Genomic DNA, 21,636 nt, shown 5'->3' with positions numbered 1-21,636 from the left:
GGTAGCCAACAGAACTATTACCACAGAAAAAACAGGCCATGCAGTATTGTACCAACTCCTGGTAGTAAATGGTGAGTAGTGACTGTGGAAATGGTGACACCTGTGACACCCCAGCCAGAGTCAGCTGCTCGGGGCAGGGGTCGATGGCACCGACTGCTGTGAGCAGGGATTGATGTCATGGTCTTCAAAGTCACATTTGACACTTCTTTTATTTGTTTCATTCCTAATTATTCTAATTTAAACTCCAGTTATTAAGCAGTCAATTCACTCTAGAATTGAATTATTAGATTAGTCAACTCACTTAGAATCATCTACTTCAGTTTTCAGCCTGTTGCAAACCCCAAAGAGGGATGTGAAATTTTGCAGCAAACAATGTTGCTTTGCACCAGGCTGAACCCCAGTGAAATCCTTCCCACACGAGGCAGGGATGTGTGGAGCACACCAGGTTTCCTTCCAGACGTGCCTCTGACCATGTGGGAACCCGTGACTCAGCCCTGCAGGAGGTTTTTGTTTAATTAGACATTGCTAAAGCCTCTGACTGTGGAGCTCTGGGGTTCTGGATTACACTGGGAACATTGGGAAGGGTCACATGGAGACGAGCTCTGAATATTCCCTACAGAGAACTTTGGAGGACCTTGACCTGCAGTGAATGTGAGCACAATGAGAATGGTTTCAGCTCCTCAGCACCTTCCTTTCAGCACCTTCTCTGCTGTGCTCTTAGAGCAGCCACGTGGCTCTGCCTTCATCCCTGTGCTGCACCCACCAAGGGGCTTGTGTTGGTTTTGAGGCAGGAGGAGGCTGGAAAGGGAAGGATTTCGGGGAAAGTAATTTAATGTGCCACCTTACCTGGAAATTCTGCTTTCAACAGGCACTTTTCTTCCTCGGTTTTTATGGATCCTTTTTGTTCTCTTCTGAATCTGACAGATTCTTTGTTAAAATATTTTCAAGTTCTGTCCCAAAGAGCTGTGACTGTGATTCTTGGAACAACATGCACGGAAGAGGTGTCTCTATACAATCTCATACCTGGGTTTTCCTGCAGGGGGATAATTTCCTTTGCTGCTGCTTTCTGGCCCTGCTCAGAGCCCAGCTGAGCCCCAGCCCCGCTCCCTGTGCCACCCTCCACCCCTCTGTCCCTGAGGGAGCCCGGGACAGGCAGGGAGTGCCCATCACTTCATTAATCCAAGGAGTGCAGCTCCAGCTGTGGGATTCCAGCTGGCCAGACCCCCAGAGCAGGAATCAGAGCAATGCCAGCCCCTGCTGCTGCTGCTGCTGCTGCTGCTGCTGCCAGACTCTGCCCTGCTGACTTCATCAAAGCACCCGATGTGCCTGCATTGGAGCTGTGCTGTGGCTGCACACGCTGGGAAAAGCCAAACAGGAGTGACAGCCTCAGCTGTGTCCCAGAACAGCCAGCTCTGAGCCAAGCCATCATTTCCATGGATTTGACTAAAAACCCAGACAACAGAGGGCAGAGAGGCATCATCTCTGAGACCCCCAGGAAAGCAGCACTGGGGCTGTGCTCTGGGGCCTCTCAGCTGGATTTATTTAGCACAAGGACCACAGCAAAAGTTCCCCCTGTAAAACACACCAGGAGGGTCACAGCCACTCAGTCACACACCCTGAGCTGGTCACAGGCACCTGCTCCACACAGGGTGGCACATCCCCAACAGCTTCCCTGGCACAGCCTGAACGGGCACGGTGCTTTCACAGCTCTGCTCAACCAACACCCAACTCCAGGGTGATGTTTTTATTTTATTTTTATTGGACAAGGGCTTTAGAATCAAGCTCTGGTTGTGGGATAAAAAAAAAATTAAGTGATACATGAAATAAATGAGCACTAATGTAAAGACAGTGAGAAAATGGATGGCCCTACAGCATTTATTAGCTAGCAGAACATGGAAATGAGCTTAGGTTTTATTTGGTAAGTCTTGATTTCTCCCTATATTCACGTACAGCTCCTTATTTATGGCTCAGCCTGTCAAACACATTCTTAGATAAGCAACTGTTGCTCACAGGACTAATCTAATTACCAGTTCTTTTTATAACGAACGCTGACACAAAGGTAGAAGATGCATAGCACTTGTGCTGGAGCCAATGCTCCAGATGATCAAACAGTTCTGAAATTTCAAAAAAATGGGGAGAAGAATTTTTTGTCACGATGTTCCTGTTTTTTGTCCAACTCTAATTAAAGATGAAGAACAAGAGTGAAAAGCTGCTTCATTTGCAGCTTTGGCACAGAGTTAATTGCCAAGAGTTTAGACTGGGTATTTTAGCACTCTGCAGTAATGTTCCATAGGCACATTTCCCTACCACAGGCTGGAGAATGCTAGAGCCCTAATTATTTGTAAAGTGCATTTTAAAAGTTTTGGAATTTTCCTTCAGGAACAAGCATATCAGAACTGCTTCAAATTTTGTATGTATTTTAAAGACATTTGAACAGAAAATCAGCGTGCTGTAGGTTTGGCCAAACGGCACAGACCGAGAAACTGATTTTACTTTTTTTGGAAGGACAATGTTGTGTCCTTGGCCTTCATTTAAACCATAAACCATTATGCATTCTGACATTTCTTGCAACCTGCTCCAGAAATGCCAATAAGAAATAGTATTTCTGAAAATTAAGACAAAGAAGCACTGGTCAGTGTGATGGGGACTTCTAAATTCCCCAAGTTCTTAACTGCCTGTAAGTAATTTCACTGAAAAAGAGTGGGAATTGGTGAAACTCTTTAAATCAGCTTTTCTTTACCTCTAAGCACACATGAAATCAAACAAGTGGATTTAATTATTTTTTAAGTTCTGGAGTTTTTCCTCCTGAGCTGTTCTGCAGGTCAGGGTCAGTCCCTCTAAAATAAAGGGGGTCTGTCATGAACATGCACAGAACCTGTGCCAAACCTGCGTGTCCCTGTGCCAGGGACAGAGCTTGGACCAAGATGAACAATACCTGGTTGTGCTTTAGGCTGTTCATTGCTTTTCCTGTCCTGTTTGAAACCTTCCCCATTACCAGCAGGGGGGTACTGATGGCAGAGCTGAAGTGAATCCTGTGCTGAGCCCCTCCTGACAGAGGACAGGGAGGCACAGAGCTCTCTGCGCTCCCCTCCACAACTCAAATCAGATTTTCTGCTTCCCTCACTGGCAGCTTCCCACGGGCACAGAGCTCCTGCTCCTGCCACACAAGTGACAGCTCGTGGGAAGGGTGGCCCCAGTTTGCCCAGCAGCGCTGGGGTCCCTGGAGGCTGCCCTCTCCCAGTTCCCCGGCAGAGCTGAGGGAGGGTGAAGCTGGGAACAGATGGTGGGGAAGGCTGGCATCTCCTCATGCATATTTCACTGGGTTTGCAGCTAGTCACCTCTTATAATAACATTAAGTGCTACAAAACTCCAAGGCTTTGTTCCTTGGAATGTTGCATTCGATGGCATCGGATCAATGCTGTAACATCAATTAAATTTTGAAGCTGGTGAGCTCTGAGTATTTACATCTTTAGCAAGGTTAGGCTATAAGCAGCTCGATTCCTCTGTTCTGCTGTGGTTAGGGCTGACTTGCAAAGAAAGAGCTGGTTCTGTGCTGAGTGACGAATCTTACGTGACGTTTTTTAAAAGCACAATGGGACAAACATCTGTGGTTATTTCCATTACCCTCTAAGGCGTGTTACTGGGAGACAATTCAGCCATTAATTCTGATCTATTTACATTATTTATATACAAGAGGAATGAGAAAAATGGTAGCCTGTTTAATGATTATGTACATTGTGATTCGGTTGGAAAAATGTGTATTACAAATGGCAAAACAGCCTGTCAAGTGCATAATTATATGTTGCTCTTTTTTTTGTTGTTGCCAGAGAAGTTTTAATTCCTTAAATCCCACTGCATGATCTCAGTGAAAGTTCTGCCCTATACATTATATGGGGGGAAGGAACAGCATAATAACAGACCTCTTTAACCACATCAGGTCCCGGCTGCAGCCCCTTCTCTTCGTTTTAATATGAGGATTACCTTTGTAAGGTGCTTCCAGAGCGAATCAATGATGGAATCTGATACAAGGACAGCAAGAGAAACAGGAACGTAAATTTCACTCATTGTCCCTAGTCTCGGAAGAGAGAGTGGTGAACAAAACCTCGCTGCCTTGTGACTCATTGCTCATCTGCGACTTGGCTTTCAGTAAGAACTGTGCTCTCCTGTACATGATCCTCTCCTGCTCCTGCTTCAGCTCCAGGTAGGAGCGCGAGAAGGTGTGGAAGATGGAGGTGACCGGGAAGGCCATGAGGAGGATGCCGCTGAGGATGCTGCTCAGGGCCACCACCTGCCCAGGGATGCTCCTGGGCACCATGTCCCCGTAGCCCACGGTGGTCATGGTGATGACGGCCCACCAGTAGCAGGCGGGGATGCTGGTGAACTCCTGCGAGTCGGCCATCTCGTTCTCGATGACGTAGAGCAGGGGCGCGAAGAGCGCGATGGCCACGCACAGGAAGAGCAGCAGCAGCCCGAACTCGCGCGTGCAGCGCCGCGCCGTCAGCCCCAGCGTCTGCAGCCCCAGCGAGTGCCGCGCCAGCCGCATCACGTACAGGATGCGCAGCGCCCGCAGGATCCGCAGCACCAGCCCCACCTTGTCCAGGTAGATGTTGCCCGAGCTGGGCTTCTTGGAGCCCTCGGAGCCCGTGTCCACCAGCAGGGTGATGTAGTAGGGCAGGATGGCGATTATGTCTATCAGCGTCAGCGGCCTCCGCAGGAACGCGAACTTGCTCCTGGCCTGGATGAATCGGAGCAGGAACTCCAGGGAGAACCATGCCACACACACGGACTCCACAATGAAAATATTGTAGCACATCTGGGAACACTCACCCTGCGGGAAAGAGGAGGAGATTGTAATCGGCTCTGGGTAATAACTGTTTTAGTCGGTGCGGTGACAGGAGGAGAGGCTTCTGTGTTGGTTTTTTTAAACCCAAAATATTAAAGGAATTGAAGCTGTTGCTATGGGGAAACACGTTGGCAGCTTGGAACATGCTAAATGCAAAACTTAGAAAGGCTCTGCTTATTCCACAGAAGATACTGCTCGGGAATTTCAGGCTTTCTAAGTAGCAAATACAAAGTCTAACAAGGTAATATACAGAAGAGTGCTAAGAGAATTTCCTTTGGACATAAAACTGGACGTGGTTAATTCTCTTACAACTAATTGAAGAGTCATGTAACATTTTAAATATTCTTCACAATATTTCTCCCCTCTAAAGACAGCTGCAAAATCCCCATTGAAGTCAATAACCTCAGACCTTGTACTTGCTCTGCTCTTCCCAGCACATATCACTTGGCATCCTGAAAGGTAACTTACCTTTTCCTCCTCCTCCCTCAGGTCAGGCATGGTGCTGATGGATAAGTTCACTGCTGTAATAGTTACAAACAAAACAGACAAACACGCAAACACCTTTCCAGGAAGGCCAGACTGGGGCCTTTCCACCATGTCTTGCAACTTTTTCATGCACAAACTAATTTTTGTCTCCTCTACTGTTTCACCTGTTGTTTCATTTTCTAGGAGGTCATCCTCCCGTTCACTAATCTCTGTGAGCTCCTCCATTTTTTGCAGGTATCTCCTTTTACAACACCAGTCCAAGTTGTCTTCCTCAATGCCCCAGTAGAGCAGCTCCTCCTGGAAGGACAGCGCGCACATCTCCCGCAGGAGCCGGAGTTTGCCGACCCGCAGGAAGGTCAGGATCGTCCTGAACGCCCCCGGGTTGCGGTCGAAGAAGAACTCGTTGCACGTCACATCATAATCGTCACAGATGTTCAGAATGTCGTCAAAATTCGTGCAGAACTTGAGCTGTCCCAGACGTGTCAGGGGGAACTCGTCGAGCGTGGTCCAGGGGAGCAGGTACTTGATGCCGCCCACGTTGATGATGATGTGACGCTTGCGGTCGTCGGGGTGGAAGCCTTTGAGGAGATCCTCCTGAGGGTGGATTAGCCTGGCTCTTTGGTAAAACACTCCCTTGAGGGTTTCAGATTCTGGAAAGAACGTGTGGTTGAAGGAAGCATCTGAAGTACAGCTCAGGGCACTATAGTCATAGTCGGAGTTCTCTCCAGGCATAAGAGTCATCTTGGAAGACAACTTTGCATCCCTTCGCTGCTCCCGCAAGTGTCTTCTGGAACAGAAAACAGACATGGGGGTGAGGAAGTGCCAGGCTGCTTTCAGGTTTCGGACAAGTGTAGTGCTTGGAGCCCAAAAGCATTTCTGGATGATGAGAGCAATTGGAAAGGAAACAGCAGTGGCTGAGCATGGTCAGGCCTTTCTGGGCAGGCTGGGTCTGTCCAGCTGGGCAGCACTGACCCCATGCCAGGGGCTGTGCCTGGTTCAGGAGCTCTGCCTGGCATGTTCACCACACTGGAGGCTTCTCCTGTCCCAGATACAGTGGCCTCAGTTCACAGCAGGTAAAGATGGAGACCAGGAATAATTCCTTCATGTGGCAGGATGTTCCTGGTTCAGAGTGGAGGTATAAAAATGATGACAGTATCACGTTAGTGACACTAATCTGTGAGCACACAGAATTCAAGTGTGTTTTGTAGAAAATTTAGTTGTATAATTTTTTAAAGTATTACTCATAAAACTTTTGAGTATTTTAGCACCCATGAAATATATAGAAAGGATCAGAAGTCAATTATGTTGTAATTCCGTGAATACACACTTCTAAAAACCAATTAGTACAAAACTAATTTCTAAAAGGCCATCTGGAAACAACCTGGGGGAAAAAGCTCACTTGCATTGGTGATCACATAAACATTTGTACAGAGTTTATACACAATTAATGACATGGCAACTCTCTTTTTATGGCCTCATTTACAAAAGATTGCACAGAAACACAGGATTTCCATACAGAGCTTGGAATGTTGTTTCAGTTATCACTGACACCCTACATGCAGTAATAGGGCTTTGTCCTTGCAGTACACTGAGCCAAGCTGCCTTTACCTCTGATTGTAAGAGCCCAAACATTTCTAATGACAGCTTGGAAAATCCTGTTCAAATTCAGCTCATGCAACACTGGCGTAAAGTCCAGGGAGTGAAGAGAACAGAATTCAACTGGGTATCAAGCACAGGAGCTGGAAATGTTCAAACTTCTGGCCTCCCTAAGTCACTGCCCTTCAGGAGTCAGCCTGGAATCTGCTCCTGCACAGGAGGCTGTGCAGCCCTGCCCCAAGACCTTTTACCTGCACACTCCCCCTCAGCTGAGTGCACGAGGCCCAGAGTTTCACTGCATAAGAGTATTTATTTATTAAGGAGATTGTACAATAGAGAGACATTAAATATGCACCGGTATTTTGGCTTTCTGGCCTCGGGTTCACAGGAAAGGAATAAATATTCCAGTTGATTGGCTTCAGCAGAGTTTTGTTCTTGTCCTGGCTGCACTTACCTCCCCTTGGATGGGCACCCCAGGGACACAACCCCTGCTAGGGCCACTTGCTGAGCCACAGAACCTCCTTTTCAGAAGCTGGGTTTATGAACCACACCAGGAGTGGCACATACCTATTAAAGAAGAAAAACCCATGATTACACAACAGCAAAGGACTCAAAGCACAGCTGCACATCAGTTTGAGAGCTCTCCTTGCTGCAAGGGCACTTACAATGCTTCAATTAAAAACTCTCTCAGTCCTGCTCCTGAACTTCCCAGGGGTTTGGGCTGAGCAGAACAGCTCTGTGCACACTTACAGGCCAGCTTTGGGTGGAGAGCTATTTCCTGACTCCTCACTCATCCAGAATCACACAATGGTTTGGGTTGGAAGGGACCTTAAAGCTCATCCTGTCCCACCCCTGCCATGGATCAGCAGAAGAAGTGCAAGCCATGGTTTGATATGGAAACCAGGGCTGCCTGATGGATATTTGTGTAGGGCTTCATCTCCCAGACCAACTGGTGTTTTATTTAAAAATGCCTTTTCCCTTCTGCCTCAGCCATGTCTAAAGCAGGGCTGGTCCAAACAGAATGAAGATTATGACTGATATAAGATATGGGTAAGTGGGAGCTGTTAACCACTTTCCCTTCTGTAATACCAGATGATGTTGGTTAGCAACAACTTATCCTCTGAATCTCAGCCAGGAAAAATGAGGAGGCAGCTCATCCCTGTCACTGGTTTGATCTCCCAGCATATCCACAGTTGACACAATGGGAAGAAACGGAGAGAGGGAAATGTAAATGTTCTGCGTGTGTCAGACACACGCTGTAACCCTGAGGCAGCAACTGTGAAAGAGCAGAGCAAAGAAAAAGGGATTTCTTTCTTCACTGCCAGCTCCTCGACCTGTGTGAGACAACAAATTGGACAAATGAATCCCCTGTGTGCCACACTGAGTGGCTGCACTTAGGAAGGGCTGCTCCTTGCTTTGCCATAACCAGAGCTGGCAAGCCTACAAATCCCACGTAGGATCTGCTGCTCCACATGGGTTATTTTCATGTTCTCTGCCTCAGATACACGCAGCATCATATCTACAGGGGAAGAGTAGGAGGAGATAAAGGACAATAATAAACGTGGCCTGACTTGAAGGAAGGGAGAAAGGAGAAAAAATAAACCAATGCACTTCTCTGTGTGTTTCTTCTTTTCCTTCTGAGGGTGCCTCGACAGAATGATGGTCAGCATTGCTTTAGGAGGAGAGGGATCTAATTGATGGAAGGACTCCTTGCTGTTGAGCTTAAAGCCCAAGCAGGCTGCTTTGTTCCTCCATTGCAGCCTGATGACACCGGGGACAGCAGGCAGGAAATGCCTCCAGGAGCACACAGCAGTGTAAGGTCACACAAACACATCAGCCCAGAGCCCCAGCCTTCCCTGCAGCTACACGAGGTGAACTTTAGGGCTCTCTGTGACAGTGAAATCCTCTGCTCTGCCCTGCTCTGCTCTGGCTAAGTCAGGCCCAGTGTAAAAGCCCCCCTGGCCTGAGCTCTGAGCAGCATTCTGCCCTTGGAGTGCCTGGGAGCCAGGCAAGCCCAGCTCAGCCTCCTGGCTGCTCTCCTCTTGGGCAAATCCCTTCTCTCTGAGCATCACTGCTCCCATGTTCTGTAAACTTACTGGGGCAAGAACTGTCCCTCCCTGCCTTATCCACCCTGGGCATTGCTCTGGCTTTTAGAGCCTGCAGTAACACAGAATAACTGGCCCAGGGCAGGAGCTCTGGGTGCCTCCAAGGGGTGGATCGTGCATGGCAAGTAAGAGAGGACGCATTTTCAAAAATCTGTCCTGCACAAGATGATATCCATTATGTCTGGTGAAGAAATCAAATTAGAAATCCGTGCTGCCCTTACTTGCAGCCAAAATTCAGGAAGGATGCCAGACTCCGAGGCAATGGGAAAAGAATTATTAAAGATGCCCTTCTGAGAGAAGAAAATAGAACTCATGAGAAACATGACAAAATTCCACTGCAAGTCTTGTTCCCCCCCCAGTGTCCGCTGCAGTATTTTGAATTCTGCAGTGCATCTCTGATGTAATCAGAGCTCCTGCAAGGAGTCCTGCTCCTGCTCCACGGCACAGACAATCCAAAGTTGTGCCTGGATGATAACAAGCCTGCAAACAAGATGCAGAACTCCCCCCATGTCTCTTCTATCAATTCCAGTGCCTGCAGCTCATCTCTGTTGCTTTTTACCATTTGTAAATTAAGTTTAAAAAGACATTAAAAAAAAGTTTCAGATTTCAGTGCAGGTTGAATATGAATATAGTGAATTTTTGGAAAGAATTCCATAAGGAACAATGCAATGATCCCATCTCCTTTAGTCTTTCCTTAGTTAAGCAGGCAGCATTTCCAAGCAGTGCCACACTCAGCTCTCTCCTGGCACAGGATTTCTGTGCTGTGCCTCACTGCCAGGCACCTCCTGCCACACTCCTGCAGCTCTTTACAGCCTGAGAACAGACCTCAAACTTCAACTCTGCTTGCTAAACTGCACTTCCACCCAAATCAAAGTAAAACTTAGAAAGGTCAATGTATAACATGAAATAAAACTCTCCTGAAAAGCAGATAAGCTGAAAAAAATATTGTCTGTCTTGCTCTCCTTGAGCTGGACAGTTGTGGCATCTTATGACAACCTACAAGGAGAATTATGTCAAATATGCTACTCACTGTTCGGTTTAATAAAGCTGAGCCTTCTACTACTGATAATAATCAAAGTGAAATAACTTTGCAGATAACTTATACCCCCAGGAGAATGTTCTGAAATACATCAGGATTAATAACTGCAGTTACTCTCCTGCTGTGAAACATATTTATATAAACAAATTTTAGCAAGTCACATTCATAGCAATCTCTAAAACATAATTTTAAAAAGTAAAGGATTTGACATTTACTTGTACAGAAAAATATTTTGCTACCGAAATTAAGATACGTAGTCACGGAAGAGTTCTTTCATGCTCGTCCTGTCCTCGACCCCTCCCCAAGTCTTTCCCAATGAAAAAAAATCTACCGGAAAGACATTGCCTGTCAAGAACAGTTCGCTTGATGTGCCTGTCAGTAGAAGCAGAAGTCAGTAAATGCACCAACATAAAAGACACCCCTTAATTATTTAGAAATGAAAGCTATAAAGGACCTTCAGCTCAGGCAAGGCGGCAGCAGCGGGACCCGCGAGCCTCCATGGTGCGCTGAGAGCCCCCGGCGCCGGCGGGGATCGGAGCCGCAGCAGCAGCGAGCGGCGGGATGAGCCCGGAGCGCCGTCAGCCTCCTCCGCGCCGGGGCCGGGCCAGGGCACGAGCGAGCCGAGCGGAGCCGGGGAGCAGCCGAGCCCCTCCCGCTGCGGGCGGCCCGGCTCCGGCGGGGGATGCCGGCCGCTCGCCGCCTTCCATCCCTGCGGACGGACACAACCTGTTGCTGCAGCCGAGGGGCCCCGCCCGCTCCGGGGGCCCGGCGGCTCCGGCCACCCCCGGCCGGGCGCTGCCCCCGCGGCTCCCCCGGGGCCGGGCAAGTTGCCCGAACTCGCTGCGAGTTGCCCGGGCGGCGGCGGCGGCGGCGGCGAGCGCGGAGCCCGGGCTGGATCGGAGCGGCCGCTACCGCGCGGCGCCCCCGCCGGGGCCGCGGGCGGGACGGGAGCGCTCCGGGCGAGCCCCGGCCCCGCGCATGGTGCGGCACCGGCACCGGCACCGGCACCGGCACCGGAGCGGCCCCCGGGCAGCCCTGCCCGCACCGCCCGCGCCGGACGAGCAGCAGCGGCGGCGGCAGCAGCAGGAGGAGGAGGAGGAGCTCCCGGAGCCGAGGAGGAGCGCAGCGGGCCGGGGCCGCCCGCAGCCCTGCCCCGAGCCCCCTGCGCATCCCGGGCTGCCCGCAGCTCCCGCAGCCCTGCCCCGTGCCCCCTGGGCATCCCGGGCTGCCCGCAGCTCCCGCAGCCCTGCCCCGTGCCCAGGGGGCATCCCGGGCTGCCCGCAGCTCCCGCAGCCCTGCCCCGTGCCCCCTGGGCATCCCGGGCTGCCCGCAGCTCCCGCAGCCCTGCCCCGTGCCCAGGGGGCATCCCGGGCTGCCCGCAGCTCCCGCAGCCCTGCCCCGTGCCCCCTGGGCATCCCGGGCTGCCCGCAGCTCCCGCAGCCCTGCCCCGAGCCCCCTGGGCATCCCGGGCTGCCCGCAGCTCCCGCAGCTCCCGCAGCCCTGCCCCGAGCCCCCTGGGCATCCCGGGCTGTCCGCAGCTCCCGCTGCTCTGCCCCTGCCGTGCGCACCGGGCGGTCGATTCTTGCAGAAGTGGGATTAGGAGTAAAAGCACAAATCCCATCCCGTCTCTGTCCCCGATGCGCGCAGAGGCTCCAGCAGAGCCAAGCCCGTGCTTTGTTCCCCAAGCCCTCGCAGCTCAATGAGACCCTGGGTCGCTGTCACAGACTTGGAGAATATTGCCTCGCTCTACTTTTTAACGACATTTGTTTGACATCTGGGTGGAAGTTACTCCGTGCGGATGCAATCTCCACTTGAAAGCAGCGAGTTGAATCTCGGAGCCAGGGTTAAGGAGCCAGCAGCAGCTCCAGCTCTGTCACAGACCCGAGTGACCGCTCCCATCCCGTGCGCTGCTGTCCCCCCATGCGTGCAGAGACCACCACCCCTCCGCGCTCTGATCTCCCTTCCCTGCCCAGACACCGCTCCCGGAGGGAATTTCTCGCAGGTGATGTCCCGCAGCTCCGTGCGGGATGGGGACAGACACCTCAAAGGGACGGGGGCCGTCTGTTCCTGTGGGCATCGTGCCCTTCACCCGGAGCACTGCGGGGTCTCCGTTCAAGCCAAGTCCTTTGTTGCTATGGTAATACAAATGAAAAATCTATACGATGGTAATTTTAGCCAAAAACACCTCTCTTCTCCCCCTAAAGTAGACGGGACTGTGGCTCAGGATTGTGTGGGCACACAGTCGTGCTGATATTCCTCAGCCGGAGCTGTTGAACAGCAGTTGTGTTCAGGGCTGGCAGCTCGGGCTGCTCTCCCGATATTGCACAGGATGCTTGTTTGACTTTGGAAAGGTTTCTGAGCAGGCTCCCAGCCTTTAGCAGGGAGGAGATTGGTGTCACTGGCCACACTGACAGACAGGTACGAGAGTTTTGGCTTTTGTACAAGAGTCTGGAATATCTTGCTAACAAAAGCCTGTATTTTAAAAGGCTTTGCTGTCAAAGAGGAAGGACATACTAAGTAGGGTCTCCCAGGGAGTAATCTGGGACCAGTTCTGGTCAGTGTTTGCTGTAATAACTTGGGTGACAAGATGGAGGGCATTTCTAGAAGATGTGCAGTGATTCCAGCACGGAGTGCCAGGCTGAGATTCCAAAGACCCCGAGGTACTGCAGAGCATGTCTGAACTCAACACCGTGAAGCTGTAGGGGAGAAAACGATGTGGTGTGCCACAAAGGAGGAATATCACCCGTGAAATGAGCACTGTGAGGGGCACACGCTGCAGAGGAGACTCAGGCTGGAGCCGTGGCCCGGGCAGTGCTGCGGAGCAGCCGCTCCTGCGGCGCTCAGAGCGGGAGCAGCGGCCCGGAGACATCAGAGGGCGGCATCCCCGCTCCTGCAGGGCTCAGAGCCGGGAGCAGCGGCCCGGAGACATCAGAGGGCGGCATCCCCGATCCTGCAGGGCTCAGAGCGGGAGCAGCGGCCCGGAGACATCAGAGGGCGGCATCCCCGCTCCTGCAGGGCTCAGAGCCGGGAGCAGCGGCCCGGAGACATCAGAGGGCGGCATCCCCGCTCCTGCAGCCCTGGCCGAGCCCGGCTGGGGCGCTCCAGGCGTGTCACTCACCCTGCCAGGGAGATGAGGGCAAAGCAGAGAGGAGAACAGCAACCACAGCAGCGAGAGGCTCGGAAATGCGGGCTGTGTGCAAGGCTGGAATTCATTATTTGAGCCGGAAAAGAAAACACAATGTAAGGACTCAGCAACTGTCTTCGAATGTATAAACACATTTGCAAAGATGACAGTAAACACTTGTCCTCTGACCACAAGTGATGGGACAGAAAGCAATTTGCTGAAGTGCAATTAGGGAGATTACTTTAGATATCAGGGGGAAAAAAAACCAAACAAACCAGACAAAACGATTGCCCTGTGAGTAGATGGAGAGTAGCTGGAATCTCAGGAGGCTGTAAATCTGCTCAGTGGAGATTTAAAGAAAGATTGGGTAAAGAGCTCTCAGGACTGGCTGTGACCATGCCTGGGGCAGGGGAGATTTCCAGCACCCTTCACTTGCCAGCCCCGATTTCTGTGAGTTCTGGCTGCCCATGGAGTTACAGCAATCCTAAAGGAGGAGGCACAAAAGGACAACTCACTGCCCCCCCATATGATTAATGCAGAGTCCTTCTGCTATCCAGTAAATCATCCCTGACCATGCTGTTTGGATCAGGATCCCATTTCCATCCAGACAGACAGAGTGGAACTCTCCATTGCAAGTAAGCAGTTCTCAAGTCCAGTTTTGAGCAGTAATGACTGAAAATGGTCATTACCATGGTCAGTGTTGATATGGATGCCCTGCAAACCTGCTTGGCACCCACTGCAGGACTCCCCCTCCTCTGGACCCTGGCTTGGCAGGTTCAGGTGAGGCCAAGGACTTTGTGGACACCCCTGGGAGGAGTGGCTGCGAGGTCACTGACTGGGGCCAATATTAAATCTTCCCTGCTCAGGCCTGCCTCACCACATCCTTCATGAGCACAGAATTCCTGGGGAACCAGAGGTGGTCCCTGCCCCTGAGGGTGACCAGGAGCGCCCCAGCAGTTTTTCTGCAGTGATCAGCTGTTCATGGAGGACTGGCCAAGGATCCCCAGAGTCAATCAACTACTTCGTGCTCCTTGAGGAACTGGCAGTGCTGCAGAGAAAAAAATTTAATCCCACTTTCATTACTTTTATAGCCTGTGGCTGCTTTTCCTTCTGTTCCTTTGATTGCTGACATTGAAATCCTATTCTATCAGTTTCTCTGGCTTTTTAAGATAGTTCCAGCATCATTCTGCACTCAGGTGGATTCCACGCTCAGGAGCAGTGCTGCCAGCAAAACAGGGAATTTCAGCTTCACAGCACCTTTCACCTGTCACCTCCCAAACAAATCAGGAGGCTGAATTCCTTTCTGCTGAAGAATTGCACTCATTTTGGGCACTCAGGGCAGGAAAGATGCCCAGGCTGGAGCGTGTTTGTGTTCAAAGAGGGCCTCCAGGATGGTCAGTGCCAGGAGCACCTGCTCTGCTGGGACACTTGTGCAGCCTGGAGAAGGGATGGCCCTGGGGGCTCCTGAGGGCTTTCCAAGAGGGCTGTGCCAGCCTGGATGATTGGGGTGGGAGGTAATTGCTGTTTGCACTATTGCTGCCATCCCCTGAGGTCAAGGAGGCTGCACTGAGGGCAGCTCTGGCCCCTCAAGGGGAGCAGATTTCCTGCAGGTGGACCCCATCCTCCTCTCACTGCATGCTGACACATTTCCTTGCTGATTTGGGGCCCATGCAGGCAGTTTTGTTGCTTGCTTCTCTTGTCTGTTCTCATGAGCAGCTCCATTACTCTCAGTGCAGCGCCTCTGCAGTGCACCTGCCTGTGGATAGAGCCCTGCTTGAGGTAAACATGAATTTAATCCCCTCATGGTCCCTTTATTGCCAGCTGAGGGGCTTTGGAGGAGCTGTGGGTGCCCACCATGGATAAACTGTGTCTGTCTCAATGGGTGGCTCAGGCTCAGTTCCCTGTGAGGGCATTTTACAGAATTCTGGCACTGATGTTCACTTCTGGCCAGCAGGATCCCACCTGCAGCCGCCTGGATTGGATCACAGAAGGTCTGCAGCAGAGAGGGGATTACAGTGAGATATCTTACTGTCACCTTTCATCATTTAACAGCTCCTGGGGCCCTTCCATTGGCAGAGAAGCTTTCCTTCAGCCTTATTCCTTGTACAGCTTGCTGGGAGCTGTGTGTTTGTGCACAGGCAGCACCAGGCTCTTCTCTCATTCTGCTTCTGCTTGTCCTTGCTGCAAATCATCCAGGAGAGCTCCTGAGGAGCTCCTGCACGTCTGTGTCGCGTTAGAGGCACTGGGGGAGCGAGGAGTAACACATCCCTCCTCCAAGCACCGCTCTGGGGACGCTGTGTTTGTGTTTGCAAGGTGCCCGGTGCGGCTAAAATTAATTTACAAACCCTTGAGAATCTACTCCAGTGCCTCGTGCTGCCAGCCTCCCCCATATTCCCCTGCAGATCCTCGGGGAAGTGTCTGGATCCTCCCCTGGCTGGGTGGGGAGTGCTGGCCCTGCTGCAGAGTGCCTGAGCAGGCTGGGACACCGGGATCAGCATCAGCCCCAGCTCTGCCAGGAAAACGGGAAACGAGCAGGAAATGAACTGGAAACCAGGCAGAAGTCAGGTGCTCAATTGGGCAGAAAACTCTTTAATTTGGAGAAGTGGAGAGGGGTGGATGAGCTCAGCCAGCCTGCCCAGGGTGGTTTCAGCTGTGCAGCTTCTCCTGCTCAGGGCTATCTCAGGTGCTTGGCTGAGCAGCCTCCGCTCCAGTCCAGGCTGCATCCAGCAAGGAAACCCTGGCAAACACTGGGAGTGAGGAGAGGAGCATCTGCATGCCCGTGTTTGTGTGCTTAGCACAGCTCCTGCCTGCTCTGAGTGTGGGATTAACTCCCCAGCAAGGGAGGAACAGGGGGATTTCTGTCTGCAGGTGATTCCTGTCCCTTTGGGTTCCTTTGCAGCTGGGGAATGGGATTGTAACTGTGGCTCTGAACCAGGAGCCAGCCTTTAAAAATGTCTGTATTCCAAAATGTTTGGTAAAATGCAGAACTTCGAGTGTGTTTAAATAACTAATTTATATTGTGTATCAACGAGAGCAGTGGAAAATGTTTACAGGAGAGGGAGGTTCTGGGGCTGAAATGAGCTTCAGGGAAGTGCTGTATTGAAACTGTCAGGACCAGTGGATTATTTATCACTGCTCTGGCAGGCTTCCAAAAACATATCATGGTTTTTTTTCAGATTACTGCACTGAAAGAGCCTTGCAAGGATCTGAGAAATGCCTTCCCAAGCATGTGCTTCAGCAGCAGCAGCAGCAGCGTTGTTCAGCCTTGTGAGTGAGAATGGATAATGCTCCTAAACACTGCTCCTAAATACTGTTCCTGAATGCTGCATTACTGCCTGTGCCTCAGGTTAGAACCTGAACAGAGCCTGTGCTCTGAAACACTTCAGGGGCAAGAGGGTCCTTGAACCCAAGCTAAATCTGCTGCTGCCCTGATGATGGATCACTCAAACTGCCAAATGGCACCTGGCACACAATTTCCAGTCGTTTATTTCTGTTCAGAAATATACCTAAGAGGAGATCAGCTTCCATTACGTCTCTTTTTCTAGCTCAGTCGGTTTTTAATACTGGTGATATATTCAGTGGATGGGAAATAATTATCTTAGTCATAATACTTTTGATTCATACAAAAATATATATTGTGTTGAGCTTTTAAAACTATTTTGACAGTATAAAGGAAAAAATTTATTAGGCAAAAGCCATTGTGCATGACTCCTGTAATTGCTGTTACTAAAAGCTGGGGGGATGCAGTAGAATGGAAATGATTTTATCTCAGTATTTCTGCAAGTAAAGCAGTGGATGGGACAAGGGGAGATGGGACAGAGAGATTGGGGAAATTCCTGCTCAGCCTGGGCTGATTTCCCTCTCTCATTTGTTGTGTCTGCACAGCAGAACGTTCCCACCAGCAAAGAATGCACATGTTCACTGCTGGAGAGCTTCCCTTTGGAAAGGGAACCCTCTGGAGAGTCACTGGTGGAACGGGCCCAGGAGAGCTCTCAGGCTGGTGGGAGGTGTGGAGAGCTCAGTGAGGAGCAGGCAGAGCTGTAACCACAGTCCCACAGCCAGGCAGGGCTCAGGGGCTGCTGGCACAGGAATTCCCTGCTCTGTGCTCAATCTGAGGCTGGGCACAGCAAACACACAGGAATTCCCTGCTCTGTGCCCAGGCACAGCAAACACACAGGAATCCCCTGCTCTGTGCCCAGGCACAGCAAACACACAGGAATTCCCTGCTCTGTGCCTGATCTGGGCACAGCAAACACACAGGAATTCCCTGCTCTGTGCCTGATCTGGGCACAGCAAACACACAGGAATTCCCTGCTCTGTGCCTGGGCACAGCAAACACACAGGAATTCCCTGCTCTGTGCCCAGGCTGGGCACAGCAAACACACAGGAATTCCCTGCTCTGTGCCCAGGCTGGGCACAGCAAACACACAGGAATTCCCTGCTCTGTGCCCAGGCACAGCAAACACACAGGAATTCCCTGCTCTGTGCCCAATCTGGGCACAGCAAACACACAGGAATTCCCTGCTCTGTGCCTGATCTGGGCACAGCAAACACACAGGAATTCCCTGCTCTGTGCCCAATCTGGGCACAGCAAACACACAGGAATTCCCTGCTCTGTGCCTGATCTGGGCACAGCAAACACACAGGAATTCCCTGCTCTGTGCCTGGGCACAGCAAACACACAGGAATCCCCTGCTCTGTGCCTGGGCACAGCAAACACACAGGAATTCCCTGCTCTGTGCCCAGGCACAGCAAACACACAGGAATTCCCTGCTCTGTGCCCAATCTGGGCACAGCAAACACACAGGAATTCCCTGCTCTGTGCCTGATCTGGGCACAGCAAACACACAGGAATTCCCTGCTCTGTGCCCAATCTGGGCACAGCAAACACACAGGAATTCCCTGCTCTGTGCCTGATCTGGGCACAGCAAACACACAGGAATTCCCTGCTCTGTGCCTTGCTGAAGGGACCTTGATGGAGTTTCCTTCTGATCTCTTCAATTCTTTCTTTGTGAAAGAGGTGCAGCTCTGTACAAGTCCCACATACATGAACTTGTAATGTGTTTACCTCAGATAAACCTGGGAGCAGAAATAATACAGGAACTCATTAATTTTTAGCTGTATGCAGCTCTGAAAGAAATGCTTTTGATCCTGCTTCTAACATTTCCCAGTGGGTTACTCCTTCTTTTGGGAAGTATATAGCTCCATAATATTATTTAAAACTATATTATAATATATATATTTATAATATATATATATAATATATATATTATACAATACATATTATAAAATATATGTTATAATATATATAAAATATATATTATAAAATGATATTATTTTTTGGGAAATATATAGCTCCATAATACTGTTTCCTTTCTAAAATAGTAAATAAATCTTCCACATGGTGAACTTGAACATCTCTTCTGCTAAATCCAGACTACTAATTTCACCTTATTATGATTCAATAACTGCTGAAACTCTTAACAGTTGATAAAAGAAAATGCAGTAGAGGCCAGGTAAGATATCTCACAGAGAGGTTTATCTTTCCTAGTATGTGATAAAATCAATATAAACAAATTCAAAGTTGAACCTGTGTGTGATTCTTATAACTCAGAAGTGGAACCACACATCCAAGAAGCAAGGCTTGCATAGTGCAGTTATTTTACCTAATTACTGCTCAGCTCTAGGACTTGCTTACAGTGAAATCACCACAAAATGCAGACCAGATTTCTGCTTTATAAAATTCTTCCCCTTCTCATTAAGTTTATGAAATCTTGCTCTGAGAATAATTCTTATAGAAGTCATAAGAATAAGATCAGGTTCTCCACTGGCAGCCCACTGTGGGTTAGCCATTCACGTTTACTGCACTTCTGAAGCTGATGGATTTATCTGAAAATAAACAATACTTTTGGGCATTTCCTGTCTGATTGAGCCCTGCTGGCTGCAGGCTGCAGCTGCAAACCCTCGGAACTGGGGCATGGCAGCTTTGGGCTTGCTTTGCCATTGGAATTCCTGCCTGAAGTGCCTTGGAGTCAGTGGGAGCTGCTGGGGGGTCCCAGCTCCGTCCTGGCCAGGGCCCAGACACACCTGGGGCTCCTCTGTCCCTCCTGCTCTGTTGCTCTCCTGGCATCCAGAGCTTTCCCTGCTCTGTTGGCACAGTGTGGACAGAAGGGGAGTTCACAGATGATCACAGTTCTTTTAATTTGGCATCTTTTCTGGCTCAGATTGTGAGCAAATTGAGGTTTAATTAGCACTGTGGATTGTTTGTCCTCGTGCAGCAGCGATGGGCTCTGCTGCTGCAGCTCCTGAAGCTGCCACCAAGCAAATAAAGAAGAGTAATTTTCCAGCATGAGCCCAATAAATCTGTGCTTTTTGCCACTTCTGTGTTTAATCTGGCAAAGGAGGGGAACTGAGGGGTGCACTGTAAAACTGAGTTCTCTGTTGGATCTCATGGCTGCTGGGAACTGAAGAACAATGCTAGCATTTGTTGTTTCTCTCATAAAATAGATAAACCAGCACTGTCTTGACAAATCTGTTGAAATAACTCACAAATGGATGGTTCCTCTGCAGGAACAAACACACTCTGAGGTCACTCTGCTCCCCTGCATCTGCAGGCATTCCAGGACAGCAAAAGGTAAAGATTCATTTGATTTTATACACATTTAAGGAAAATCTCCATATTTTCAGTCTTTAAATGATCTCTGCAATGCCAAGTCATGGCTATAACAAGGTCTGATTGCTCTGCTGATCAAATCTTAGCTTAGCAGTGCTCTGATAGAAAGATATTAATGAGTTCTTGGCTGCTACCCTTTTTTCTGTCAGACAGGAAGGTGAACTGGAGCAGTTTAATTGGGCAATGGGCACTGGAGCAGCAGCAGCAGCACAGTGTGGGGCAGAGATCCCATCTCCTGTCTCTTGGTGAGTGCCTGAGCTGTCCTCTGGTGGGGAGTGCCATGGCCAGGGATGCAGAACAGGACTCACTGCAGTGTGGGCTTTTCAGAAGTGCTTCACTGGGGACATCTGGGAGTCACCCAGGTAGTTCTGCAATTCTAGTGTAGAGTGTGCAAAATTGCTTTAATAATTAATTCAGGCAGTTGTTTTTATGGATGTGCTGTGGGGTGTTTGGTACTGAATTCTGCCCGAGTTTGTTTTTCAGCCTCATTCCTCCTGGTTTATGGTTTTCCAGCCACTAGCACCTTAGGAAACTGGAGCAGTGTTAGCATTGTCCAACCTCTCTATACAGCACTCCAGAGAGAAGCAAGAGGAAATGGAATAAATCAGCTCAGGCTGCACTGGCATTTCTGTGAGAATTCCACGGGCTGGCACAAGCAGCAGGTGAAGAAGAAGCTCTTACTGCTTTTAAAATACAGTGCAGGTGGGACTGCAGCTGATTGTGCCAGCAAAGGGGAGCTCAGGGCTGTTATTTCTCATCTCTGGCATTTTGCTAAACTCACCTGCCAGGGAGAACACGAGAACGAGGGTGCAGGGTGGGCTAGCAGAGATCCCCTTGCCCTCCTGCTCTGCCTGGGATGGGACAGGGACAGAGGGACAGGGATGGCACAGGGACAGAGCCGTTCTGCTGCAGCTCTGAGGCAGGCTGAGCTGGAGCAGGCACTCACACCCTGCCCGGGGCTTGGCTTGCACTTCCACTTGCAGAGCAGCAGTTGCAGAGGTTGCAGAGGTTGCAGAGGAGCAGTTGCAGAGGCTGCAGAGGTTGCAGAGGAGCACTTGCAGAGGTTGCAGAGGAGCAGTTGCAGAGGTGCAGAGGTTGCAGAGGAGCAGTTGCAGAGGAGCAGAGGTTGCAGAGGAGCAGTTGCAGAGGTTGCAGAGGTTGCAGAGGTTGCAGAGGCTGCAGAGGTTGCAGAGGTTGCAGAGGTTGCAGAGGAGCAGTTGCAGAGGTGCAGAGGTTGCAGAGGTTGCAGAGGTTGCAGAGGAGCGGTTGCAGAGGTTGCAGAGGTTGCAGAGGTTGCAGCGGAGCAGTTGCAGAGGTTGCAGAGGTTGCAGAGGAGCAGAGGTTGCAGAGGAGCAGTTGCAGAGGTTGCAGAGGTTGCAGAGGAGCGGTTGCAGAGGTTGCAGAGGTTGCAGAGGTTGCAGAGGTTGCAGAGGTTGCAGAGGAGCAGAGGAGCAGTTGCAGAGGTTGCAGAGGAGCGGTTGCAGAGGTTGCAGAGGTTGCAGAGGTTGCAGAGGTTGCAGAGGAGCAGTTGCAGAGGTTGCAGAGGTTGCAGAGGAGCACTTGCAGAGGTTGCAGAGGTTGCAGAGGTTGCAGAGGTTGCAGCGGAGCGGTTGCAGAGGTTGCAGAGGTTGCAGAGGTTGCAGAGGTTGCAGAGGAGCAGAGGAGCAGAGGTTGCAGAGGTTGCAGAGGTTGCAGAGGAGCACTTGCAGAGGTTGCAGAGGTTGCAGAGGTTGCAGAGGTTGCAGCGGAGCGGTTGCAGAGGTTGCAGAG

General features: G+C 50.6%; 1 protein-coding gene across 2 annotated transcripts; it reads right to left on the bottom strand.

Annotated features, from left to right (window-relative positions):
• Window positions 1–1,736: 1,736 nt before the first annotated feature.
• Window positions 1,737–10,661, bottom strand: KCNG1 (potassium voltage-gated channel modifier subfamily G member 1). 2 transcript variants are annotated; one of them, XM_054644421.2, is made up of 4 exons: window positions 10,524–10,661; window positions 7,380–7,492; window positions 5,312–6,116; window positions 1,737–4,828 (listed from the first exon to the last, which is right to left on the bottom strand). In XM_054644421.2, exons 3-4 carry the CDS (start codon window positions 6,068–6,070, stop codon window positions 4,058–4,060), a joined length of 1,530 nt encoding a protein of 509 aa, XP_054500396.1. In that variant the 5' UTR covers window positions 6,071–6,116; window positions 7,380–7,492; window positions 10,524–10,661; the 3' UTR covers window positions 1,737–4,057. The 2 variants fall into 2 exon arrangements, with proteins under 2 accessions (XP_054500396.1, XP_077043312.1); XM_077187197.1 differs by having other exon boundaries at window positions 5,312–6,113.
• Window positions 10,662–21,636: the final 10,975 nt, after the last annotated feature.

This window comes from Agelaius phoeniceus, chromosome 17, assembly GCF_051311805.1.
Source record: "Agelaius phoeniceus isolate bAgePho1 chromosome 17, bAgePho1.hap1, whole genome shotgun sequence".
Lineage (NCBI taxonomy): Eukaryota > Metazoa > Chordata > Aves > Passeriformes > Icteridae > Agelaius > Agelaius phoeniceus.
This window is presented reverse-complemented; position numbering and strand designations above follow the sequence as displayed.

Bases quoted from the DNA above. Each gene is read 5' to 3' on its own strand.
- KCNG1 (XM_054644421.2), bottom strand. From the start codon at position 6,070: ATGACTCTTATGCCTGGAGAGAACTCCGACTATGACTATAGTGCCCTG. The intron at 4,829-5,311 runs GTAAGTTACCTT...TCTTTCCCGCAG, and splicing joins TGAGGGAGGAGGAGGAAAAG to GGTGAGTGTTCCCAGATGTG.